Source organism: Mustela erminea, chromosome 9 (assembly GCF_009829155.1).
Source record: "Mustela erminea isolate mMusErm1 chromosome 9, mMusErm1.Pri, whole genome shotgun sequence".
Lineage (NCBI taxonomy): Eukaryota > Metazoa > Chordata > Mammalia > Carnivora > Mustelidae > Mustela > Mustela erminea.
Genome location: NC_045622.1, coordinates 66,956,336 through 66,983,940, shown reverse-complemented (window position 1 = coordinate 66,983,940; position 27,605 = coordinate 66,956,336). Strand labels below are relative to the sequence as shown.

Below are 27,605 nucleotides of genomic sequence, written 5' to 3'. Positions count from 1 at the left end.
CAGTGCTTATTAAAGCTAAAAATGTAACACACCCCTGGTGATCCACAACTTCAATCTAGGTTAGACCCAAAAAGAATGAGTACATTTGTGCACTCTGATACATCTTCTAGAGAGTTCATGGCAGCACCATTCGAATGCTTATAAAAAGTTGAAGCCATAAATAAATTGTGATAGCCGCACAATGGAATATTATACAGCAAGAATAATGAACAATTTGCAACCACAAGGAGCAGCAGAAATGGAGCTCACAATATTGAGTGAAAAAGGATCAGATGCACCAAAAAGATAATTCTATTCGTATAAAGTTCAAAAACAGACTAATCTCTGATGTTACAAGTCAGGATAATGATGAGCCTTGAAAGGGGGGTGACCAGAAGGGGGCAGTGTGGGTGGGAAGGCATGAGGGGAGGCTATGGACTGGTAATATTCTTTTTCTTGATCTGGGGGCAGCTTGCATAGGTGTATTCACTTTGGAAACTCATGGAGCATGCACTTAATACTTTCAACAATTTTCTATATGTATATGGTTCTTCAATATACAATGATGGCACCGCCTGCCCTTTAGGGTCCCTTTCATCTCCATGGCCTCCTCCTCCAACTCCCTGGGGTGGCCCATATCACTCAGAATTCCATTGGTCTTAAACTAGATCTCTTCGGTCCCCAGACCTTCCCTTAGGAGTTTCTAGCGGAACATGTGCTGCTCTCAACCACCCAGCATTGCTCCCATCCTGGTTCTTTCATCTTCCCTCAGTGATTCCCATGGGAGGCGGGGAGTGTAATTTACAAGGCAGGAGCAGGTAATGGTGAAGGTTGGGGGTTCGAACTGCCATTCTGCAGTCAAGTAATCTGTGCCATTTTGTGCAAATGATGTCACATCTCTGTGCCTCAGGTTTCTCATCATAATGAGAACAAATGAGCCCTTGCCTCACAAGGTTGTTGGGAGGATCAAGAGAATGTAAATAAACTACATTGCTCAGTGCCTAGCAGATAACAAGTCCTAGCTCAATGAAGCGTTGATTATTACATTTCTTTGGAGACTCATAAATGATATCATTACCTCCACTTTACAGGTGAGTAACATAAAACTCGAAGAGTTTAAATAACTTGCTTCAGAGCACATAGCCAATAACTGAGAGATTAATACCATAGCCTTTAGAATCTCTTCACCCAAATATCTGTAGAAACCACAATTTTCAGCTGGGCTGTGGTTCCTCAGAATAAAGACTGTATCTTCCAGCTAGGTGCAGTCACATGACTAAACTATGACCCAGGGGATGAGACCAAATGTGTTATGTGACAGCTTCCAGGAATCCTGACACACAGATGGGGAAGGGGCATTTAGTTTCTCATGTCACCAGACTACATAACATGGGCCAAACCTCCCACTGAGAACTGGAAAAGATGGACACTGAGTGTAAAGTCAATCTTCTTGAGAGCATTGGAAAGCTAATAACACAGGGCCACAGTCTCGGAGAAGAAGGGACCCCAGAGAGGCGAGCCCATCACTTGGGACTACTTTCAACCAGTTTGAGAAGAGAAAGCTGGGAAGCTGGGAGGTTGAGCAGTGCAAGCTCACAGGGATAAGCAGACAAATGTCCAGAGGTCACCAAACCAGGGACCTCCCAGGAACCTCCCCCTGCTTGCTTTAGTTTGGGACTTGAAAAGACTGTCCTTTGGTAGACAAAGAGAAAATAAAGGCGTTTACATTAAAAAGCACAACTGAGAAAAATTGTCAATAGCGGACCCAAACTGAAATAAAGTGTATGACATAAAGAAAATTATTCCAGACGGAAGCCTGGTGACACAGGGAGGAAGAAAGCACAAATAAAAGGATAAATTCAAAAGGAAATTGACTAAATAAAGTAATCATAATGTCTCATAGTGTTTAAAAATATAGAAATCAAATTAAAATGCACAAGCAAAATCATTTCAATTGGTAAGTGAATAAATGGTGTTAGAGTTCCAAGGTCCAGGCACTATCTGAGAAAGAGTGAAGGTAACAATTTATATTGGACTTTGATAAATCAAGCAATCGTGTTGTAGCCTGTAGGGTAATCATGAAAGAACAGTGAAAGAGTAACTATTACTGGTAAACAATGGAGAGAAAATTGGAGTCTGCTCCATTCAGACAGATTTCATAAATCATATTTTTGATCTGTACCTGTCATATTTAAGCAGCTCGTCTTTTGCATTCTGTTTCCTTTTTCTTTTGCTGTGTTACTTTTTGTTGTTGTTGTTGTATAGATTAAAAGCCCAGAATATAGAGGTAACACATCTCAAATTAAACTCAAGTCAGACTGGAAGAGGTTTTCGCTGGGGAAAGTTGTACATTTCCCAAACGTGAATACCATCTGTTATGGGTTGAGTTGTGTCCCCTAAAATATATATTGAAACCCTAACCCCAGAACCTCAAAATGTGACCTTATTTGGCAATAGAGTCATTGCAGATGCCCTTAGTTCTGTTAAAATAGGATGTGAGGCAAACCAGATAAGAATGCGCTCCCAACCCAGTAAAACCAATGTCCTTGACAGAGGAAAGTTTGAGCACAAACATGCACAGAAGAAAGATGACGGCAAGACACACAGAAGACAGACAGCCACTGAGATTATGCTGCCATAAGCCAAGGGATGCTTGGGGAGGCTTAGAAGGAAGCATTGAGGGAACACACCTTCATTTTGGACTTTTAGCCTTGAGAACTGTAAGAGATTACATTTCTGTTATGTTAAGCCATCCAGCTTGTGGTCCTTTGTTATGGCTGCCTACCAAAATAATATATGTCTAAGGGACAAATGTCCCTTAGATCATGAAGAGGGTCCTACAAAGGGTCTGGATCTTAATTAATAATCAGAGTTGTCTGACCACATCAAAGCAGAGGAGGCTGGTTGCAGAGTGGGGGTGCTGGGCAAGGGTGCTGGTGGTGAAGAAAAGCCAGCCAGAGCCTCCTGGGGACTTCTTTGATCACTGAAAGTGAAGAGAGCTCTCCGGATGAAAAGAATGTGTGAGAGATAAAATGGCTCTGGAGTGGGACACTTAAGTAAGAACTCTTAAGGGAGTGTGCCTCTTGGGAACTCTGGGATATTAGCAGTGGCCTCTGAAGGCCAGGCTGCCAGCGAGCATGTCCTTCAAGAGCGCTGCTTGCATGGGGTAAGGCAGCCAGATGGCAGGGTGGGGGGTGGCCGAGTGAGGAAAGCCCTCAGGGCAGGGAAAGTTGAAAGACCTAGTTGGTTTGTGACAGGGGAACTGAGGGTGGGGTGTTGTCAAGGATCACACAGGACGATGCCATTCAAACGGCCAGTGATTCAGCCATGGCAGAATGTGTCCCAAGATCTTTGAGACAGGTGGCCCGCTTATCTATCCTTTTAGAGTCCAGTAATGAACTGTAGACATTAGTGGGGGATTCATCACCTGGGCATGGTAGCTGAGGGCCCACTACATGCACAGATGGGGCCCTAAAATCAGTGGCTGCTACTTGAGTAGTCTAACAAAGGACTGGAGAATACTCTAGAAGAACAGCAAAAGGGGCAGAGCTTTTAAGCAGAGAAAGCAGTGATCAGACACTTCAGACACAGCCAGACAAGAATTCCTGGAGTCCCAGTGATTCTGTTTGTGTGTGGTCCATGTCACAGGCCACGAATATTACTCCCAAGTCTCCCTTACCCTTTCCCATGCAGGCGTGATTGGAGGAGCAAGGTCACGGTTGTCACGGTTGTAATCGGTTATAATCCACCTTCCTCCCACACCTGCCTCCAGACTCCTATGGCCTGGAGGAACAAGTCTCCACTCCCATCTTTGCTTGGGATGTTTCCTTGTAGGGAGGAAGGTGATAAATATTACATCTAGCCATGAGCTGGAAGCCAGTCACCATGGCCAGATGGTGTTTTCAGGGTGTACTTGAGAAACCGTTGACCAAAGAGGTCAGCAGAGCCCAGCTCGGAGACACAGAGCCCCAAAAGGGATGTGACGATGCTCTGGGAAGTGTGGTCCCTGGCCTAGCTTACAACTTCTACCTCCTCTCGTGGGAACTGCCCCCATTCTTCCCTGTTCTGCTGAGATTTGAGATGTCGTTTTCTGCTTCTGCTGTTGGGATTAGAAAAGTTCAAGATTCACCATGGCCATTCCAATGACAAAAAGCATATTCTGGCCAATCCCATTTTAAAACTGGAGCCTAAGTACAGCAGACAGACTCTTGCAAGGAACCTGGGAGGGAGGGAGGAAGGGAGGCAGGGTCAGCTCCATTTCATAGACGAAGACATCCAGGCATAATCGAGGTGTCCAGTGAGCAAAGGCAGAACTGGAACTTGAGCTCTGAAATAGAGACTCTTAGCTCCAGTTACCATGTCTGGAATGATCACCCTTGTTGGGTTTTTCTTGAGCTATCTTTTCAGCTCACACACTTAAGGTGTTGGGACTACTATACATAAACACACATGCATTTCTCCCAAACTCTTATGGGAACATTTTCAGTTATTCTGGGGATGGAAAAGGAACTAAATTCAGATGTATTCTAACCTACTGCCTCAATAACAGGTTATTTGGTTCCATTTCACCCAGGACCATGAGTGCTGTTTTTTGGTGACTTCTGTCCTACTCCTCTCTATCTGCATGACCTAAGGACCTACAAAAACCAGCTGGTCCCCAAGACACTCCATCTGTCCTCACCTTCTCCCATCCCTTCAGTGCTATGTTCTTGCTCCCCAACCCTTGGGACCTGGGATTTGATGGTGTCCTGCCATGCTTCTCTATTTGGGGCCAAAAGGTGCCCTCGAGGTCCACGGCAGTGTGTCAGGGGCGTTTGGTAACCTGGGATAAACAAGATGCATCTTTCTAGAGTATCATGCTTATTGAAGATTTTTGTGAGGGGTGGTGGAGGTTAGGTAACTTACCTATTCTAGAAGATTGTTGCCATGTGAGAGTATAGCTAGATGCAGGTTGGAAGGAAACACAAGGCACGCCAAAGGGATGGCTTGGGCTTCCATGCCTAGTTTCCCCGGAGCAGGGCTGGGCAGAGAGCTGCTGGGGGAGACTGACAATGGGAACCAATCTAGGAAAGGAAGGGAAGGAAACAGCAGGTGCAGGCCTGGGTGAGGACACAGGGTAAGGCTGCAAAGTCTGGTGGTCGAGGGCCCAGGTTCTGGAGGCCAACATCTGGGTCTAGCCCTAGTTTCACTCCTTCGTACCTGGACAACCAGGTCAACTGAGCCTCTGTGGCTCAGTCTTATCCCCAGAATGGGCTATCTGAAGGATTTTGCTTCCAAGATTAAATGGAATAATGCACTCACAGAGCTTATTATAGCACGTGGCAGGTGAGGTGAGCTGAATTCACAGTACCCAGCACCACGATCAGGGTGAGAGGGCTCCTCGGAGGAGCCCTGACAGCATTGGTTGGGCTTTTCATTTTTCTAGAAACAAGCTGGGAAAGGGAGTGAGCATGACACTACCACGCATGCCCGGAAAGCTGAGGGCTGGTGAGTTGCAGCGAACGGGCCAGCTAAAGGTTGAGAGTCTGTGGCTCTGAGAGCCAGAGGAGGGCAGATGAGCCACAGCACGAGCACAAGAACATTTGTAAAGTGCCATCAAAAGTGTCTGGCCTTAGCTGCTGCTTCCCCTGCTGTCGATATGTTAGTGCTTGCAAAATAGGGGCTCTTATCTGCAGTTATGTTTACTTTTTGTTAATATTCAATGGGAAAAAGTAGATCATGGCAAATATTCCATCAGCAGACAAAGCTTTTCAACAATGGGGAAACTCAGTGTGAAATGCTGGGGACTGGCCACTTGGCTAACCTGATGTGGCAATTCTGGTGGATTGTGCTGCCACATTTCATGAAAATTTGCATTCACTGGGATTAAGAACTGAAACAAATAAACTTGGTCTTGAAAGTATGCATTGAAGAAAGAGGCCAATTCGGTGTAGGCGGGAGCATTCCTGCTGAGCGAAAGGAATACAAAATCAGGCCAGGCCAGGTGAGAAGGTAAGAGGAATTGGGAGGTGGAACCAGGATTGGCTCCTTATCTCCCCTTCCCCAGCTCTGAGGGTCACTTTCTTTGCTGCAACAACAGACTGGAGGCAATTCACTCCTCTTCCCATTCCAGTCTGATCCACTGGCCAGGTAAGTCCTTCCAGGTGCCCCAGTGGGAATAAAGCATCCAGCTGTTAATTCACAGTCTCCCCCATGAAATCAAAGCTTTGCCCTGGTCCTTTTGAAGAAAGAAATGGAATGGATGCTGCCCTCGGAAGTGCCAGACCAAGCCCACAGGAAAACGTTGTGATTGCTTTAACAGAAAACCATTTATTTTTGGTTCATTTCAGTATTTATAGCAGCGTACATGTAACGCTTTTCAGTCCACATGAATAGTTTCCAATGCTTGGAGCAAATTAATCTTTTACAAGCTACTCAGCAGTGAGGTTAGAAGATAAACAGTAGGTGAGATAGTACACGCTCCCCTGTATGTGAACCTTCCTATTACAGTAAACCCCATTCGAGCTCACCATGTCCAATGACTGCCACTCACTCTGTTCATGTGGCAGCCCCAGCTGTCCCCTGCCACCTCTGCCCTGCTGAGGCGCTTCTCTGATCAGCCACCTGGGTGGGACTTACTGCCATTTTCAGTTTGGAAGGAAAAGCCTGTAAATCTGCTTCCCGGGAAGACAGACATTGCTGAATTGTCATTTGCCTCCAGAATGCAGAAAACATCAATTTCATTGCAGCTCATCAGAGTTGGAAACACCTGCCACTTCCTTTCTCGGTTGCAATTAACATGCTGCATCTCAGCATTGATTGATTCCAAGCAGACTGACACTGCCCAAGTCAAGGTTTAAAGGAAACGGTAGAAGCTGGTATTACTTTTCACAGTTGTAGAAACGAACTTATTTTAATTGCCACAGGAGTGCTGCGGTTGTTGGGGTTTAAAGTCCTTATGCTTGAGACAAATGTGAGTAGACTAAGCTGATGCTTATAATAAAAATAGTTATCTTTGTATTTATTTGGGAGTGGTACTTGTTTATTTATTTATTTATTTACTGTTTGTTTGTTTATTATTCTTTGCATTTATTTGTGGGTGGAGTGGGGGACGAACATTCTTCCCTCATGCCAGTATCTGCTCTGGGCAGCGCGACCCCACAGGCCGTCAGAGAATGTTTGTTAAACGCACAGATCAACCAACAAATGGTTTGGAAGAGGAAGCTTAAGAACTGTCCTCTCCGTCCCTCTTAATGTTAAATCCTTACCTTGCGACCATTGTGAGCCCTTCAGTTTAACTTAGAAGCTGTGCGAGACTGCCTCTAACACATGACCCGAGGCTGGGGCTTTATGTCTCATCCAGAGCCCTACGTTGTCCGGCTTTGATCATGAGTGCTCTTTTATGGGACCGAAGAAGTTGTTTTCATCATAATCCTTCCTACTCGTATTGTGTTAAAAAAAAAAAACAAACCCATCTTTAAAATGTACAGTATTTTACATTTTGAGGGTCTTACAACATTCTTTATTTGTGAATAAGGAATGGAACTATGGAAAATAATTCAACAGCCACATTATTTATGTCCTTTTGGAAGTGTTCGTTGAAACTGTCACGTACCGCCAAGCTGAAAGCCATCGTAAGTAGAAGGCTGTTACGTACGAGGTTTATGTTCCAACTTGGCCAGATAAGACTCAGCTTTAAACTACAAACAGTCTGCAGAAGAAAAAGTGAACAAATTGCTTCCCTCGTCTATTAACAGAAGACGAGGGCCAAGAAACACCTTCTTTCTTGGCCCTCTTGGGAGAACCTTTCTTTTAGATGAAAACAGAACAAATTAAAATAAGTGGCAATTAATTCTTTTTATAACAACAACCCAGACACTATACATGTGAGCAGCCTCCGTGAAATGATAGCACGCTTTCACGTAACTGACAGAAAAGAATGGGTTTGGATATTTCTGAACATTCTAGAATAAAAACCGAAGTTCTGTATCTCTCTTCTTTAAATGAATTAAAATTCCTGAGTATCCATAGTCTTAACTTTAAATACCTAATGACTGAAAATGTTATTTTCACTACCTCTATAAATCTTTAATACGCTGCAACTCACTGTCCCCAACAACTGGGTTGTCTGTTAAATAGCTTATATACCAATATCTTAGAGCCCGTAGCATAACACAGGAAAACCAGAAATAGGAGGAAATCCTATTAGCAATTTCCACCAAATATATAAATAAATAAGAATAAATAGCCATAAATGGCACAGTTTTGATAGCTCGATGCTTGCACATATTCCCTCATAGAAGAATTCATGCACCAAAAGATCTGATTCTTTTTTTAAAGAAAGGGAAAAGGAAGAGAAAGGAAGGAAAGAAGATAGGAAAAGAGAATTGCAACCTTTGGAATTTGGTATGCCATGGAAAGTTTCCATTTAACACCTCCTCGAGTGTGGGCGGGCTTGGGAAACCCAGTTACATTTCTAATTTCCGGCTTGTCAGCTGGCCAGATTGGCATGCGTGGACAGTATCTCAGTCAGAAGTGGTTCACGGTCAACTTACGTTGAGGAGAGTTAGGTCTCTGGTCAGAGTCAACTGTCGCAAAGCACCTTCTGTTCAGCGACCCATTTACACACTTGCAGAAATGAGAGAGGCCAAACACGTAACAAAGAGTTCCTCAGTCCGTCTCTTGTCAGTGACAGACTGAATCTTCAAAGAATCCCACTGAGGGAAAACAATCAATTTCTGACAACAGATCGCTATGTAAAACATGGTTCGCATGGGACCCATCAGAAGGGCCCAGGAATCCCTCGTCAGTGCACCAAACTCCATCTCTTGGCTTTCTTTTCACATTGAAAATGTCATTTAAAAAATCCACGACCCAGTCTGGGATTTGGTCCCTACATTTGGTAAATGGGGTCATGGCACTCAGCTACCTGGGGGAAGTCGTGAAGTGATTTCATCCTTATCCCATGGAGTTCAGAGGGGATCCCTGGATAAAGTGTTGGAGATGCTTGTCTTTGGACCCGAGAAGACCGCCTTCAGGAAGCATCCTCATCTTGGATCTCTAGTGGGTGTGCTTTCGGTAGCAGCACCTGCCTCAATGACGCTTTATCAACAAATGAGTTTCCCTTTTGCCATCACCAATAGCCATGTAAGAAAAGCACTGGAAAACTATTCATCTTCTAGAAATTCTTTTCACTATGTTCCAGGGGCAGAGTTTTCTTTCCTTTTCTCTTTCTCTCTCTCTCTCTTTTTTTTTCTGTTTTGTTTTTTAAACAAAATTAAGGCTAAATGTTGTCTTCAACTCTCTTTGCTTATGTATATTATATTAAGGCTTACAAATACAACTGGTAAATTAAATCCAGGATTGAATTAACACCTGCTATATGAGTTATTTGCTTTATGTAACCAGTAATCTCAAGGTTTCTCTTTTTTTCTCTGGAAACACAATTTAAATATTAACCTAATCTTTAAACTGCGGCTGCTTCTTTCTGACATTTGGAAACCGGTCATCCATGCAAAAAAAAAAAAAAAAAAAAAAAGGCAAATATGGATATATTAATGAAAAGGCAGCTTCTTAAAAACCTGGAGACGTGTAACTCAATGAATTGGGAAGATAAATGGTAAAGGCAGCAGGAAAGTCGATCTCCATGTCCCCTTCTCGGGAAAACAATGCTGGTCATCTGCCAAGGTCACCTCCAATGTGAGACCTGCCAGAGGGACTGCTGATCTCATAACAGTCTTTGTATTTTCTTCATTAGAATCTCTGGAAGGGTCTCGGGCAGCTGTACTCCAGATGGGAGAATTTTCATGTTTAAGAAAAGATGGCAATAGGGCATCGCTTAAGTTCCAAGTACCCCAGATCCTGCCAAAGGAATCGTGAGTGCATGGGGTGTTCCTGGCCCCATCCGTCCTCAGCCAGCATCCAGGGGGCACGCCCCTTGGGCCTGCTCATGTCCTGCTCAGCTGACAGCCCCTGGAGAATATGAAGCTTTCAAAGTGCTGGTCTTCAGCCTTTTCTTTTATGCGCTGCTCCTCTAAGGAGTCCACGAGTCTGTCCCTTTGTTCAATCACTTGCATCATCTCGCTGAATATTTCTCTCTCCTCGTTCAGATCATTCTCATCTTTCTGGCTCTCTAAAAAACAAAAAGGGAAAAGCATGAGACCTCAGGTAACGTTTGGCCCAGGGAGAGAGCTCTTGGCGTGGACGTTTCTTGATTGTTTTGGACTTGTTTCTGCCTTTTAATTTCCACGGAGAAAACAAGGAAATGAATTTAACACCGGGGGACTGTTCTTGAAGCCACAGATTTGTAAGGACTGTGCTCTGTGTGGCAGTCGGCTCAGTTTTCATCTTGGGGCTACAGATAAAGCAACAGGGGGAAATCCCTTTGTGAGGGAAAGAGTATCCACCAAGCCTGACCTAGTCCTCCAGCCTCCTCTCCCCCGCAAAAAAGAAACCAAACAACAAAAAGGCTGTTTTCCCTAAACATGTCTGAACTGCAGCAAAGAAATCTACGTGCAAAGTTCTGAGTAAGCCATCTGCATCAGCGGCTACAATTTAATATGGAGAATCCTTTTCTTCATGTATAGTTCATGACAAATTGCAGCCTTTGAGTGGAGACCATGCAGGAGCAAAGCAAGACTCCTGTTGGCCAATGGGACTGTGTCTCCAGCCTGTGACTGTGTTTTCCCTTTTGCCTTCAGAGTACAAGAGCTTCTTCCTAATTGGCCTGATGCCTCCAATTGCCTGGGGGACATGAGATGGCTGCAAAAGGAAAGCAAGAGTAAGAAACAGGTAGTAATGGCTTTCCGACAGTCAAAAGAGATGTCAAGGCAGATGGAAGTCTTGTCATCCAGACTACTGCCTTGGGAGAGGACATTATAATAATACCTTCGCCCCTTCCCTTCAGCAAACTGGGGACTAGGCAGTGAGCCTGATCCTGGAGCAGCCAAGGGCCTCTGTTTCTCGCAACAGGATTAGTTCTGAGGACAGGATCAGGAAGAAGGTATACATGACAAAAGGGAGATGGAAAAGCATCATTTTCTTTCCACCGCATGTTTTATGGGAGAGAGAAGAGAAGCAGAGGATGCTTGCCCTGTGCTCCAGCCTCTCTATTGTGGGCCAAGAAATGTCATACCATTTGATGGGAACACTGGGGGCCAACGGATTCTTACCCTGCCCCTCGGATGGAATTCTGGGAAGAAGTTGGCTGGAAGGGCGCCTCATGTGTGAACATGGGGCAGTACGTTGTGGTTGGGGAGAGAAGGGTCTGAGTCTGGCTTTCCAGCTCTCCATCTGCTGTGTATGGCCCAGGTGGGACCCAGAAGTGCCCACCAGTCCCGGAGCCATCAAAGGTAGCTGTTCTATAGGCCCCCAAGAGGGCTTCCTCATGTTGAAGAGTGATATGGTCCCACAGTAGAGACGTGTGGCCAAGCTGAATGGAGGAGGTGCCAGGGAACACCATTAGGCTCCAGGCACACCGAGGAGGGCCCAGGTTAGGGCGGATGCCAGCCACACTCCTTAGCTGCAAATGCCAGCAGAGAGAATGGCAGCCCGATGACTGGACAGCTGTGTGGGGGCTCAGCCAGTCAAAGCAACCAGTACAGAGAGCTAATGCCTCAAATTCACACAAACTTGCCTTGGGCTTCCCTGGCCTCAGGGAGAAGAACAGAACAGAAGGAAAAGGTTGCCGTCTCCAAGACTGAGCATTTTCATCCCAAAGAGACTGAGCTCTTCCTACACGGACTGTCTAAATTATTCCACAGACTGAGTTTACTAGAGAGGGATACATTTCTTTTCTTTTCCTTTCCTTTTTCTTTTCTTTTCTTTCTTGCTAACTAGGGGGATAAAGCTTTTATGGAAGATGAGCTCAGGTATAGTCAAAATGAAGAATATTTGGGGGGGGGGGGTGGTATACCAGAGAGGAGTGAAGAAATGTATGATCCTCGATCTTCATGAAAAATTAAAAAAAAAAAAAAAAAAAGGGACGCCTGGCTGGCTCAGTTGGTTAAGCGGCTGCCTTCGGCTCAGGTCATGATCCCAGCGTCCTGGGATCAAGTCCCACATCCAGCTCCTTGCTTGGCAGGGAGCCTGCTTCTCCCTCTGCCTCTGCCTGCCACTCTGTCTGCCTGTGCTCACTCTCTTGCTCTCTCTCTCTGACAAATAAATAAATAAAATCTTTAAAAAAAAAAAAAAAAAGAAAATTCAAAGGTGGCTCATGGGGTCTGTTGGTGGTATTTATTTTGCCACCCTGAAATGGAGCAAATTGAAATTTTTATTAAATGTATAAATCAGATATTATGTTGTATATTTTGTTCATCTAGGTATATCCCAGTGTTGGTCCTTATTTGGTAGTTAACACAGAAAAAAGCTTCTCTCTCTCAAAGTTGGCTTCTCATCAGGGGACTCATCTGAGTCCATCTGACAAATACAAGCGACGTATACCAACTTTATCTATTCTGTATAGTGAGTGCAGCCCTGTAAGGATTTTGCTAGAAAAAGAATTTTTGGCTATGAAGAAAGTCCACAGATCACTACTTCATGGGAAAGAGCAGGCGCCCCTGAGTCTGTGGTGGTTTGTTCTGGAACCTTAGCCCCCTTACCACTTACCTCGCGCATGCCAAGCATGCTGAGATTTCGTTTCTAAACTGTAAAATGGGGATAAAATGCCTAAGTAAAAATAACCATGATGATGACTAATATTTACTAATATCCAATATTTACTAGGTGCTTGCCCTGTACCAGGCAACCCCATAGGGAGGTGCCATGTTTGGGCCATGAGGTATAAAGAAATCATTGAACTTGTCCTTTCAGACCTGGGTCTAAGGCACAAACAGTGAATATACCTGGCGTGCTAGAGCCAATGAACACATAATCAAGACAGCAAGTCAACTGAATTCCTTTCCATTCTCCCTCCTTTGTGGCGGTGATCATTTTCTCACGTGTGCCCTGGCCTGGCCCACGGGGGGACGGCTGTTTCTGGTACCAAGTCTAGTGCCCTGCAGAATGAGGCCCGCCTTCGTCAGGCACCTGTGTCCTGGCCCTCATCTCGGTGTATGACAATCCCATCTGCACACTGGCTTCTCCAGATCCCAGGGCAGGGGAGCTCTTCTCCATGCACCAGGCCCATACTAGACTCTCAGCAAATATTTCTAAACTGAATAGAGGGGGGAGTGAATGAACGATTTTGTTCTCTTAGCTGGTGCGACGGAGTCCAATGCTGCCCTCATAGGCCAGATGAACGAAGCCAGCCAGAGCGTCTCGCTGGGCAGCCCGTGGGCTTCCCCCTCTCCAGCCTCTCCCTCCGCCTCCAGGCTGCTCACACAAGGTGGGTGGGGTGCCCTGCATTGGGATTTGGGGCGTGCTCTGAGCAAGTGCCTTTCTAGGGAAAAATATCCTTCACAGGGGCCCAAACACATATCCCTGTACTCACCCTCCTTGAGCATTTTCTGTCTTAATTTCTGTTCCAGTCGGCTTTGTTGATCTTCCAATTCCAATTCTTGGGCCCTGGGGGTAAGAAAATGTTCACACCTTGTAAATACTGAAGATCTGCCTAAAATAGTCAGTAAGCTCAGTGACTATAGTTACTATATTCTTTTTTTTTTTCTTTTTAATTAAAACTGGGGTCTTGGAATATCTCTAAATGGAAAGGTCTGGGGCTGAAGGAGCTGAGAAGGGCTGATGGGTTCCGCTGAAGGCCAGAGATGAAGGAGCAGCTGAAGGTTGGGATGTGATCCCAGGGGGCATCTGGAAGGCCACTCAGGCCGCCCTCTGGGGACGGATCATTAAGAAAAGGATAGTATAATCTGGGGGAGAAGCAATGACAATCTGAAACTCTTTTCTCTTTTAGGGGCAACATGACTTCGAGTATTGCCTCTAACAGCTCCCAGATCTCTGATTGTGGTAAACAACAAAACCAGGAGGAGGAGACAGGAGACATTTTGTTCAGGCAGAGAGCCATAACCTCCGCACAGCTCTCCGTCCGGTGGTAGGAGATGTGCAAAGAAGAGTCTGTGATGCTTTTGGAGTCATCAGGCTGGGGTCTCTGTGCTTCCGCCAGTAGAAACAGCAGAGTCAAGGAGTGAAGTTCGTTCTCGGTGAAGGTCAGTTAGGCACTTCTTGACCTTTCGATGCCTGGGGCTATCCGACATGTGGGCAAGGGGCCCACATGCCAGGCCGTGTGTAATGTGGAGGTTCCCCCCTTCGGAAACCCAACTCTGGAGCGCATAGGAGAAATCAGGACCACACACAGATGTTGTGGGGGTCAGAGATGGTGGTTGAAACCCTGTGATCCCTAAAAGGAAGACTACAGAGAAAGGAAAGTTTGAAGACAGGAGCTTGGAAATGCCTACACTGAGAAGCCAAAAAAAAGAGATGTAGCCAGGAAGGAAGCCATCTGAGCTCTGAAAAGTGATCAAAACAAGTGAAGCAGCATCACAGAAACCCAGAGGAGAGAGTTTTGAGAGAGAAAAAAGAGGCTGAGGTGAGAGAGGCTCACTGCTACAGAGACACCCAAGTGGGGAAGGGCTGGGAATAGGGCCTCTGTTTGATAGCACCTGGCCTTCCCTTCCAGGCCCTCTCGCCGTGTGCATGGAGCTGCCACAGCTTTGGGGTCATTTTGCTGTGCCCTGTTGTTGCTGGGACTGTGGTCCGCTCATTCTTCTTTCCACTGTACTCAGCACAGTTCCTGATACAGAGGATGTGTTGGATATGCTTTTGTTGAATGAACGTTGTGATTCAGATCTGGTCCAGAGGCAGATGGTAGGGTTGTGTAAAAAGGGCTTTGCAGTCAGGTGGACAAGGACAGGTGTTGCTCGGAGTCTCAGCACGTGTATCAACTTAAAAAACAGTGATCGAAAAAAATAATTGCTAAGGAAGATGCCTTCTTCCTCATTCCTGGGCGTTCTTTCCATGTCCATGGTGCTCAATGATTATAACTCCTGGCCGCCTTCCCCAGAAGAGTGGAGACCACTCTTACTCTCACCCCTGGGAGAGGCAGATTTGGGAAGAAACTAGGTGAACTCAACTCACACCCTTTTTTTCTTGGAATTAGCCAGCCTGGAGCAGACCTGCCTTCTTGATTACTCTGAGCCTTGCCATAGATCTAGGGCAAGACTTCTCAATCTTGACACTATTGGCATTTTAGGCTGAATAACTCTCTGTTGGTGGCGGGAAGAGGGGCATCCTGCGAATCGTACAATGTTAAGTAGCACTCTCGGCCTCTCTTCACTAGATGAGAGACCTCATCTAGATGAGCACCTGCCAGGTGTGACACCCAACTATGTCTCCAGATATTGGTGAATATCCCCTGGGGGGCAAAACTGCCCCCAGGTGAGATCCGCTGGGCTAGAGTAAAAGACTTGCCCCTAAGAAGCAAGTGGGTCCATTAACTTTTGTGATGCCATAGGGGAATATGGGTAACAATGGGGTAAGGTTAGTGCAGTGGGTTGAATGGTTACCCCAGAGATATGTCTGCATCCTGGCTTGAGTGACCTTCAACTCGGTCCCAGTGTGATGAGATCCAGCTCCACATTCTGATCTCCCAGCAGCCTGCAACCTCACATTTAGAGTCCCTCAGTATGGTAAATACTCAAGGATGTGGCCAGGCAGATCTTCCCAAGTCCTTCCAGGGTTCATACCCAGAGGCCAGAACATGCCTCCCCATCACAGGTGCATGGCTGCAGGTGCCCCCCCGCCCCCACCGGCCCAGGGTGGGGGACAAGGCTAGACTGAGAATACCTTATCCAAATGCTCTCCAGCTCCAGACCCGTCACCTGACATCTATTTCAGCCACAGGACTCCAGAGAGAAAACAGACAACGGAAGATTCTCTGTGCTAATGCCAACATGATATGCAAGACGCCAAATATCAATTTGCCTCAATCACAATTCTGTATGCACGAGGAGAAGAATTCTTGGGACTTCAACCTGGGCGGGCGAGCCACCCCTCTCCCACCCCCTTTGCTTTTAGGACTCACTGTTATCTGTGTTGCCTTACTTACATGATCAGTAGCTCCGACTCATATCGCATTAATTTATTCTTCTCCAGAGCCAGCTTAAACCATTCCTGCAAAAGCTGTGCTTCATCTTGTGTGCCTGAATCTGCTTAAGACATCAACAGCAAATGTGTTAGATTGGCGTTTCTCTCCCTGTGATCAACCTGGTTAGGAGCTGCGTTAGTGGCCATGTTTGTAGCGGAAAAAGGCTCAGCAGGTGGCAGCCCCCCGATGGCCTGTTGACGCCTCGGTTGCAGGTTGCGGTCCGACAAATCACACCCCCCTGGGCATGCTCTGGGGAAGAGGTCCTCTTGGACACCGAGGGCAGGAATCCTTTGGCTCCAACAGCCATGTAATCTTGATAACACCCTGCTGTAAATGAAACTTCTCCTGCCTCTGAGTATGTCCTCTGTAAAACTTCTGTATGTTTACACATCACATTCTCCACCAAAGAAAACCCTAGATACTCTCCTGGTTACTATCTCCTCCTCCCTTTCTTCTCCCAAATCAAACGATTAATGAGTGCCCAGGTGGGGTGTGGCTCCCTTCATGGGGCTGAAACACCCACGCCACATTTAATCATAGAGGGGTGGCGATGGATATTTTTAATTTTTGCACGAAGAAAAGCCAATAATGGGAAAAAAAATGTTACCAACTCTGAGTCTCACTGGGAGAGCTAAATTCATATCTTCTTATAACTTAGATTACGACCTTTATTGAACGTAAGAATAACCATGAGAAAACTGACACTGCTTTTAGATATGCAATGCTAGATGCTAAAGGTTTAGAAGATATAATGATAAAACCTGGGTGTATTTCTAAAGTAGCAACATGGAGGTGGCTTTTTAGTATTTCACCCTGAAATGAGGACACGGGCTGTATTGCAAAGCCCATGGCCACTCTAGGAGGATTTGTACTGGAGTGTCCCATAGGCAGAGGGGATGACAGTGCAGAGGGAAGTTATACGTGACCTTGAGCCTTTACTTCTTCACTGGTTAAAGTGAACAACAAGACATGCAAGTAATGTAACAGTAATAAGCTACTGTTTATTAAGCAGTGATCACACGCAAGTCAGCGGGTTCCATGCATTACATGGGACGTCATATTTAGTCCTTGTGACAGACTCACCAGTAGGGGTGCTTATTGTCACCACTTGAGAGCTGAAGAAAGCAGAGGTTTAGAAGATTAATTTTCTTGAGGTCACAGTTAGTAAATGGCCGAACCAGGGCTTGAACTCAAGTGACCTTTATCCTAAGCCCAGGCTTTCTCCTGCTTGTATAGCACTCCCCCTCCTCCTCACTCCTTCCCTCCTTCTTATAGGCATGTAAGGTAAGTCACACCCTTAGCACATTGCCTTGTTCCTAGTAAGTCATCCATAAAAATGAGTTCCCTTGTCTCCCTGTCTTTTTTAAAAAATGATTTTACTTATTTGAGAGAGAGAAAGTGGAGGGAGAGGCAGAGGGAGAGGGAGAAGCAGGTTCCACCGAGCAGGAAGCCTGAAGTGGGGCTCCATCCTAGGACCCTGGGGTCATGACCTGAGCGGAAGGCAGATGCCCAACCGACTGAGCCACGCAGGTGCCCCCCTCGCTGTCTTCTTGACCACCTTTTTGTTGATATGGACAGTTGGGTCTAGAGAGATTTTATTAAGTGCCCCAAATTACATAATTAATGGGTAACTGGTGCTATAACGCAGATCTTGACTTCTGATGAATTCATTCATTTGTCCATTTGATCCATCCTTTCATCCATAAATTCACTATGTAATAACACCCATGTATTGAATAGGTATTGGACACTACTTTAGGTACTAGAGATACAGTGACAGGTAATGCTATATATCATGGGAGGGAGGCTTTTCCGGGCCAGGATATGAGGCTTCCTGAGCAAGGTGGCACTTGAACGGGTGTGTTGAAGAATGAGTAACACCTGGAGAGGAAATAATGAGGATGGGAGAGGACATTTCTAAGAAGGAACAATGTCAGCAAAGACATAGGGATGGGACAGAGGTAGTAGAGACATAGATCAGGCAGGGCTAAGGGGGAGGGAGGGGTGCACGGTGAGGTCTGGGAGTGTCTGAGGATCTCATCATAGAAGCCCTTGAACGTCACACTAGGATTCTCGTACTCTATGCTGTGGAACACAAAGGGACACTCAAGGTGGCTGAGTAGGATAATGTAAGTGAAGTTTTACCCAGAAAGGATTAAAAGGGAAAGAGGGAGGGAGAAAAATAAGCAATATATTATTCTTCCTTAGGTTTCTTGGGTGAGTGAGTGAATGAATGAATGAATTTATAAATATGTTGAATACCAACATCTCCTAAGTCACGTTCATGGTGCCAAGGGCAGGGATGAATAAGCATCAGTTTCAACTCTTAGGGAAACTGGGAGCTTGCAGTTCAGCAGGGAAAGCCAACACTGCACAGTCAAAAAGAATACAACATGTCCCTTGCTATGACAACACAGAAGGGAATGAAAGAATAAAGTATATAGACCAGAGATCATATACAACATAGAAGTTACTTTAAACTCAGACTTGGGACCCAACTTGCACGCTTCCACCCCCCACCACGTGGGCTTGAACAGTTTGCATAGCCTCCCTGAGCCTCCACCTTTTTTTATCTGTTACAGAAATGTAGTGGGATTGACTGTGCACACGAAGACCTTAACCCAGCCCTGGCAATGGCATGTGGTTTAAGCTCAATAATTATGGTAACAGTCATTTTTCAGGATGCAACTGAAAGCAAGTCTGAATCAAACAGAGTATCAACAGCTCACAGTGGAGAGACCTGCCGTGAGGCTACAGAGGTGTCTTAGCTGCCCTGTGTCTTCACTGGGCTCCTACTACCTTGCACGTGAAGGTGGTCTTTCCACACCGGCAGTGGTGAAGTCTGATGACTCCGGGTTCTATTTCTACAACTGATCTTTTCTTTCACCTGATTCAAGACTTTCTGTATCTTGTGAAATATCATCTTGTTTATTCTGTTCCGTCATAGGGGAATCTTTGGAATATTTTATCTAGCTGACACAGTCCTTGCTTTGGGATTTCTGCAGAATTGATAAATGGGCATCTTGGGCCTTTATGCAATATTGAAAAACAAAATGTCAGATGGGACTGGACCAAGAACAGAGCCATCTGGCCCATCATTAGGGACCCTTCTCAGGCTTTGGGTGAGGCTGTTCTACACACTGTGAATACACCCGATCATCCAGCACACATGTCTATATTTTGTCCATGAGGCTGTTACAGGAAACTTTGGTAAACTAATTTCCTGAAATCAAGCTTCACAATGTCTGCCATGTCCACTGGCACTACAAACCACACAACTCCACCCAGAAAAGGAAATGACATTTGTTTTCACAGCTTCTCAGTAAACACCAGTGGTTCCTAATAATCTCTAAATTTCTTTCTAAATATTCACAATTTCTTTCATAATGCTTTCTAGAATTTTGACCAGGATCAGAATTCCTATTTCTTTCCCATGTGATGTGAAACATAGAAAATATACTAGCATTCAGTCTTTGATTCTGGAATTCTCCATGGGTTTCCAAAGACGGAGTTTACATCTACCCAATATTTCAAACACCAGGAGGTTAATTTGGTTCATTCAACCAATTCTGAGTAATGCCACACCCAAGACACTAGTCTATATACTATCTCTCACCTGGGCTTACAAACCTGAATTCATTGCTGTCTCATTTTTCTCATCTAGATTTCTCATGCAGTTTCAATTCCCTCTTCTAGATGTGTTTAACATTTCTAGATTGAGAACCATTTTCCTTGATAAAGAAAACATAAAAGCTGAGAGTTGGAAATTCTGTCTTTTTTCATCATGTAACATTACACCATCTGCCTCAGCACTGGGCCTCTCCTTTCCTTGTTGTCGATCCAAAAGAAACAGCTTTAAAGGCACTATTTTGCTATCTTTAGAGTTTTTTGTTGTTTATTTGTTTTTGGGGGTTTTTTGCTTTTTTTTTTTTTTTTAAATTCCAGATTCGGCCTCTTTGCTGCATTATACCCACAGGTTCAAGCCAGACTTTTACCCTGCATTACATGTCTCCTTAATCTCTCTTATGTGTCCTTCTAAAACGTGGTCCAAGAGAGAACTGCCTAGCCGCACTGATTTCTACTTATGCTACTATACTCAACAGACACAAGCTGAACTGTATTGTTCCATCCAATTTTCTTTTTTTCCCATGAAATAATTTACAATAGTTTTTTCTTTGTTTGTTTGTTTTTTGGAGTCTTCCTTTCCTCAACAGTCAAAATCACTTTGGGGGATATCTTTGAACCCGCAATTGATCTGTTTCCCTGTTGATGGAGATCTAAGTTGCTCTTCACGTTCTGCTCTGCAATATACACTTGCAAATGAACTTCTTGAATAGTATGGTATGCAAAGGGTCGGTCAGTTTCACAGCAGAAAACCGAAGTGTTTTCCAAAGAGCTATGACTGTTTTTACTCCCACTAACATTGAATAAAAAGCTCTGTTGGCTTCTTATCCTTGCCACATCCTTAGTGCTATAAAGGTTTTTAAATTTTGCTAATTTAATAGTTTAAAATAGTTTCTCATTGTAGTCTTCATTTGCATTTTCCTAGTTACTAATGAGTATTCTTTCTGTGATATATATATTTTTATTATTTGCCTACTTTATTTTTTTAATTTAAATCCAATTAATTAACACATAGTGTTATTATTGGTTTCAGAGGTAGAGGTTAGTGACCCATCCGTCTTACATAATACCAGTGCTCAGTACATCGCGTGCCCTCCTTAATGTCTATCACCCAGTTACTTCATCCTCTCACCACCAACCGCCCCCCCCAGCAACCTTCAGTTTGTTTCCTGAGATTAAGAGTCTCTTATGGTTTGTCTCCCTCTCTGGTTTCATCTTGTTTTATCTTTTTCTCTTTTCCCCTATTATTCTCTGTTTTGTTTCTTAAATTCTACACATGAATGAAATCGTATGATAATTGTTTTTCTCTGATTGACTTATTTCACTTAGCAAAATACCCTCTGGTTCCATCCATGTCATTGCAAATTATTTGCCTATTTTTATACAGGCAAATATTTGCTTCTCTATTTCTTATTGATTTCCAAGAGTTCTTTACATAGGCTAGAACACTGATTCTTTTTTGTTTATATTTGTTGCAGATGTAGTTTTTGAAGTAGCGGCTTATCTTCTCTTTTCCTTCATAGTGTCTACAGACTACCAGCTTGAGGTTAAAAAGATTCTTTCTAACTTTTCAAGTTTCATTTTTCATATTAAATCTTTCATCCTTATGAAACTGATTTGTTTGTGTGATGTAAGGCTCAATTTCATCTCTTTCCTCTGTTGAAAACCACTTGTCCCAGAATCACTCATTTCCTGTGATCTGCAGTGCTACTGCAGGCTTATACCAGGTTTTTGTACATGTGAGATTATGTTTGAATCTTTTGGTGGCTTTCAGTGAAGCATTAAAATTGGCTTCATAAAGGTTCTGTACATTTTTTGTTTCATTTTTTCCCTAGGTACCATATGTTTTTATGCTAATGCAAGTGACATCTTTGCTCTTTCATTTTTTAATTGCTTTATGCTGAGATCTAGAAATCCAATTGCTTTTTCTATTTTAAGCTTATATCCCATAACAGTCATACAGGCTCTTCTTACATTTAATAATTTATTTGTCCATTTTGGGGTGCTTCTCATGTGGATAATTCTATTATCTGGAAGCAACAAAATTTGCTTCTTCCTTTCCAAACCTTAAGCCATTTTCCCCTTGTCTTACTGTACTGACTATCATCTCCTGTGCAATGTTGACTAGAAGAGGTAGTCATTCTTCTCTTATTTCTGATTTTTAAAGAAACGCTTCTAATATTTCACCATTTAACCGTGATGTTTGCTATAACATTTTCAAAGATACCTTTCAAACTAAAAACATTTACCCTGTTCTAATTCCTTTTTTGCTAAAAGTTTTTGTCCCAAATGAGTGTTGAATTTTGTCAAATGATATTTTCTTCTTATATTGAAAAGACCATGTGATTTTCCCCTTTCATTTGTTAATATGGTGATTTTTAAATCACCCTTAGTTTGCCAAATTTTAAAATTAATTGCATTAAATATTCATTTATATTCTTTTATTTTTTTGTGTCTGCCATATCTATGGTTATGTCTGCCCTTTTCAATCCTAATCTGTTTATTTCAGTATTCTGTTTTCTTTTTAAAAATCAGTTTAAGAGGGCTGCTTTTAGTCTTTTATTAGTCTTTTCAAAGAACCAACATTTGGCTTGCTTGGTCTTCTCCCTTTTACAATGAATGACTCTATTTCATTTCCTTCTGCTTATTATCTTCTTGCTTAGGTTTATTTTGTTTTTGCTTTTTCTAAACTAAATTGGAGGCTTAGCTCATTAACTTTCAGACTTTCTTCTTTTCTAATAAAAGTATTTAGGGCAATACCTCTCAATAGAGTTTTCACTATATCCCCTGAGTTTTGATTGACTGTTCTCCTGTATGTAAAGGTATATTTTGGTATATTTTAAATATATTTAGATATTTAAATATATATACTTTTATGTATTATATTTTTTTATATATTTAAATATTTGGAATACTTTAAATTTCCAAGTATTTTTAGAAATTTGATTTTTTCTTTGATCCATGAGAAATGTATCTTTTTAAAAAAGTTATTTATTTATTTATTTATTTGACAGAGAAAGAGAGAGATCACAAGTAGGCAGAGAAGAAGGCAGAGAGAGAGGGGGAAGCAGGCTCCCCGCTAAGCAGAGAGCCCGATACGGGGCTCGATCCCAGGACCCTGAGATCATGACCTGAGCTGAAGGTAGAGGCTTAACCCACTGAGCCACCCAGGCACCCTGAGAAATCTATCTTTTAACTTCCCAAATGCATGGTTTTAGAAATTATCTCTTGGCTTCTCACTTCTAAGTTAAGTACATGGTAAGTACATGGTACTATCGGATGTGGTCTGTGTAATTTAAGTTCTCTGAGATTTATTTTACGAACTAATATGGTTAATTTTTATAAATCACCATGTGAACTTGAGAAGAATATATGTTCTCTATGTTGGTGGTAGAGGAATTTATAAATGTCTTTTAAATTAAGGTTATTAGTTGCATTGTTCACATTTACACCTTTGTTTGGTCTGCTTGACTGCCATTGGCAGATATTCTAAAATCTCCTGCTGCAGTAGTAGAAATTCTCCCTGTAGTTTATCTTTTTTTGTTGTTGTATATATTATGAGCGTATTATTGCCAATATATACGCATTTAAAACTGTGATATCTTCCTGGTGAGTTGATCATTTAAGACTTATGTAATAATATGGGGCACCTGGGTGGCTCAGTTGGTTGAGTTTCTAACTCTTGGTTTCACTCAGCTCCTGATTAGGGTCCAGGGATCAAGTCCCACATCAGGCTCAGTGCTGGGAGCCCCTCTGGACAGAGGGAGAAGGACAAGCACAAAGTCTGCTTGTCCCTCTCCCTCTGCCCCTTCCCATGACTTGTGCTTTCTCTCTCACTCTCAAGTGAATGGATAAACAAAATCTTTTTTAAAAAATAAAAATTATGTAGTAATTTTATTCCTGTTTATTTCTAATCATCATTTTGGTATTAAAGGCTATTTTATCTGCTTTTAATGTAATTACCTCCAGATTTTTTTTCTCATTTCTTAAATATTTTTGTCATGGAGAATTTTAAACACATACTACCCCCAGCTGTGTTTAGTTAGTATACTTGTTGTGTATTTATATTTTATATGGATTTGCTAAACAGCATACAGTTGTCTTGTTCATTAACTTTCATTATGATTACTGAGATATTTGGAGTTCCTTCTATGTCTTACTTTGTGCTATCTTTTTGTCTTTCTAAAATGCTCTTCTGTTTTTATTTGGAATTGAGTGGGGATTTTTGTTTGGCTGATTATTATTTTTAAAAATTTCTTCTCCCTTTGTTTCCTCCAACAGATTTGGAAGTTACTAATTTTATTTCCATTGTTTCAGTGTCTACATTTAAGATTTGAAAAGGTATTTTTAATATCTTAACAAAGTTGACACTGTCTGAGCCTTCTTTTAAACAATATAAGGGTCCTGGGACACTTTACTTCCAATCATTCAACTCCAAACTTGTACCTTGTATCCAGTACTTCAGTTCTGTTTTAAAAATCCATATTATTTTATATCAACAATGTTTATTTGATTTACTTACATCAAATTATTATTTTTTTATTCACTATTTCTTCTTTCATATATCAGACCATCCTTCTGCATATATCCTTTTCTCCTTAAAGTATATTGTCTAGAATTTTGTTTATACATAGTTAACTCTATTTGAGAAAAAAAAATGAACATTTATTTATTGTATACTTGTTCTTGAAATACAATTTTTCTGTTATACTGTTCTAGCTTGAGAGTTGGGTTTTTGTTCTGTTTTGTTTTTAGCTGTTTGACCCTTTTACTCCACTGTCTTGTAATGCCCATTATGGCTGTTGAGAAAAGGGCAGTTAGTAAAACTTTTGTTCCCTTTTGAGATGATTTATCTTTACTCTTTATCTACTTAAAGATAATCTCTGCCCTTGATGTTCTACATTTTCCCTTATTGTGCCAAGGTACGTATGGATGTATTTCAAATTCACCCTGATTTCTGTGTCCCAGAACCTCTGTCTCTATAGGTTTTTGTCTTTCACCCACTTGCAGAAGAAGGAAGCTAACATTTATAAATGCCTCGTTGTCATGTTTCATCCATTATCTCTTCAAATAATACATGACCTTAATTTTCTCTATTCTCTCCTTCTAGGACTCTGATTGAACATGCACCACACCTTCTTGTTTCATCTTCTACATCCATCCACAAACCACACTTCCATATTTTCCATCCCCTTCTCTCTCTCTGCGCTGCGGTCTGGTTCATTTCCTCAGATATACTGTCCAATTTACTCATTCTCTCTACAGCTGTGTCCAAGCTGCTGTGCAATACATTCAATGAGATTTTAATTTCAATGAATATATTTTTCATTTTCAGACTCTCCATTAATTTTTTAAAAATACTTAAAAAAATATCTGGTCATTTTCTCAACTTTTTACTCAGAAAAACTTAAACCTAAAGGATCAAGCATTTTATTTAATTGTTATGTTTCTTTGGTCTTCTAGTCTCATCTAGAACAGTTCCTCGATAGCCCTCCGCCTTTTGTTTTTGTATAGCATTGACATTTGTGAGTTATTTTGCAGACTGTCTCTTAGTTTGCAATTGTCTGATTATATCCTTGAGGTAAAATTCAGGCTAAGTATTTCTGCCACGTATGGGATGCTGTGTCTTTCTTGGTCCATCACAGCAGGAAGCTCACGATATTACATTTGACTGTGGTTACGGCTGGTCAAGGCAAAGGTGGTGTTGCCTGTCAACTTCTGTAGTGGTTTTTTTCTGCTTGCTCATTTTTCTATGTCATCTATTTCTGCAAACGTTTGTCACAAGGACATAATATATTCGGTAACAATTTATAGAAGTTGAAGTTCTTGGCCATTTAAATTTGTGGTTTTGGCCATTCTTAGTGGCTCACTTCCTTGTGTTTTGTAGGATTATTTATTATTATCATCTCACAGTTTATTGAACTTAATTTGTCTGAATCCCGAGTGCATTAACTTAAGCGTGGTTTCTTTCACAGAGGATCTGTACTTGCTGTTCAGGGAGCTGGAAGAACTGGTGTGGTGTGGACTCCCGAGGTTAGTGTTGCTCCTTTTTGTTAGTCCCAAGGCTTAAACTCTAAAACCACTGATATTTATCCTTAAGGCAACCCTGGATTTCTTTTTTATGCTTGCTTCCTTCCTGGCATGTGGAAGTTTCAGCACACTTGTCTTCTTCTCTTCCTTCTTCTTGGCCCTAAGAGGTTTACCTCGCTAACTTGGGAGCCAGTGGTATTTCAGAAAGTAGACTTGTGGGGAATAGGCTGTTAGAGCGTCTAGTCTACCATTCTGCTGCTCTGGGCTTCTTGGGAACTGCATTCTATATTTCCGGCTGAGTCAGCCACTTGGTAATGTAGTTTCAAATATTTTTCCAGGTAAAGATTATTATGATCATGTTTTTTAAACCTGAGGGTTGCAAAGTTAACTTAATGGGCTACCACAAGCACTAAAAATAAGACAGACTGGAAAGCACTAGTCATTTACATGTAGCAAAATTCAATGTTATTTCTTGATGAATTGTATTCAATTATGTATTTATATGTACTAACTTGTGATATAAAATGCACATCTTGCTGTTGTCATGGTGGTTTTTTTGTGTAAAGAAATCCTTTAGGGCAGATAACCTTAATGTGCCTGGAATCCACACAGTGGAGAGGACTCGAGGTTTCTTCCTCAGGAAAAGAATCTCGGGGTCACCCTCACAGGGCCTATCTTTGTTGTGAGGCCCCTGACTTTCTACAAGGTGGTCATGGAGGCTGAATCCAAGGGGAACACACAATCAAAGGATAATTCCTATTTGTCGAGTAAAGCAATCTGCAGTAGACCCTGAGCCTCTCTGCACGTCTCTGCTGAGTGTGCCAAACGGCAAGTCCCTACCGTCCTCCAGCCCCAAGCCACTCCTGCAACCACCCAAGGAGATAATTCTGAGAAGGAGGTCAGGATCCCACAGGGTGACTAGTGTACAGCTACCTGGTTCCTGGGTAGGGGCTGACTTGTTCAGTGCTTGCTATAAAGGCTGCTGAGTGCCCTGGCCTGAGCTCCTGAGCTGTGGCACCATCCACCGTGTGCACAGCTGCTATCTGGGCCCACCAGGTCACATGGCCACACTCAAGTAGAGGACAACTTGTACCATGCTGTGTTCCCTCTGCTTTCTGGGAAGTGAGTAAAACACTCCCATGCTCTAATGCACTGAATTTCACTGTTTACTTTCAGCGTTTCAGCAAACCCATCTAAATTCCTGGCTTGCTGAGCCATCATTTTTGGAATCTTTTTACTCCTGGCCATTTTCTATGAATGGTGTTGGGACTCAAACTCACAAGTGCCTGATTCCAGTACCTGCGTTCTTTTCAGGACACCTCATTGTTACATTACCAAGGAAAGTATCATTTCTTCTGCTCCTCAGCAGCCATCAAGATGGAAACCACAGAGTGTAAGCCAAACTACTTCCCTCTTCCTGACTAGTTTAGCACTGCAATTTCTCTCAGCATAACATGTGCCCCTGCTGCCACCTACCGGCAGCCTCACACATCTGCTATTTCTTTGTAAACTCCATTTTTGCGAAGGAGAAGCCATCTGGCTCTTAGCAAACCTTCCAAACAAACAACAAGCTCAATGCAGACAACCAGCTGCTAAACCTTCCCCCAGAGTTGGTAGAGCTATAAGGGAGAAGTAATTCCCATATACCTCCCTTAGGGACAAATCTTTTCTCCTTCTAAGTTGCTCTCAGTTTCCAAGAGATTTCACCTGCTTCCATGTATTGAAAGAAATCGCAGATTCTGTGATCCACACCATCTAAATTTGGATGGTGGTCTCCTGCAAAACTGGCGAATTCCATGGCCCTAGCACTTAACACTGGCCACCACATTGATATCGATAACAAAGCAGTGGGTAACAGCACCCTTGACCAAGAAGGGTCTAAGTGGCTGGCAAAGCGTGGCTTGTTTTCCTCCTAGAGGGTGGGGCCTGGGGGCAATCATGCTCCTGCACATCCTGG

At 42.9% G+C, this 27,605-nt stretch overlaps 1 protein-coding gene across 4 annotated transcripts in view; it reads right to left on the bottom strand.

The window, feature by feature from the left end:
* Window positions 1-6,263: 6,263 nt before the first annotated feature.
* Window positions 6,264-27,605, bottom strand: part of LOC116600015 (F-actin-monooxygenase MICAL2) — a 212,235-nt gene continuing 190,893 nt past the window's right edge. For 2 of the 4 annotated variants that reach the window (XM_032359953.1, XM_032359954.1), the window contains 3 exons: window positions 15,956-16,058; window positions 13,388-13,461; window positions 6,264-10,090 (listed from right to left, as the gene is read on the bottom strand). In XM_032359953.1, the coding sequence (XP_032215844.1) occupies window positions 9,906-10,090; window positions 13,388-13,461; window positions 15,956-16,058 (362 nt within the window). In that variant the 3' untranslated portion in view covers window positions 6,264-9,905. The remainder of the gene's footprint in view (window positions 10,091-13,387; window positions 13,462-15,955; window positions 16,059-27,605) is intronic. The other 2 variants (XM_032359952.1, XM_032359955.1) reach the window with 2 other exon arrangements.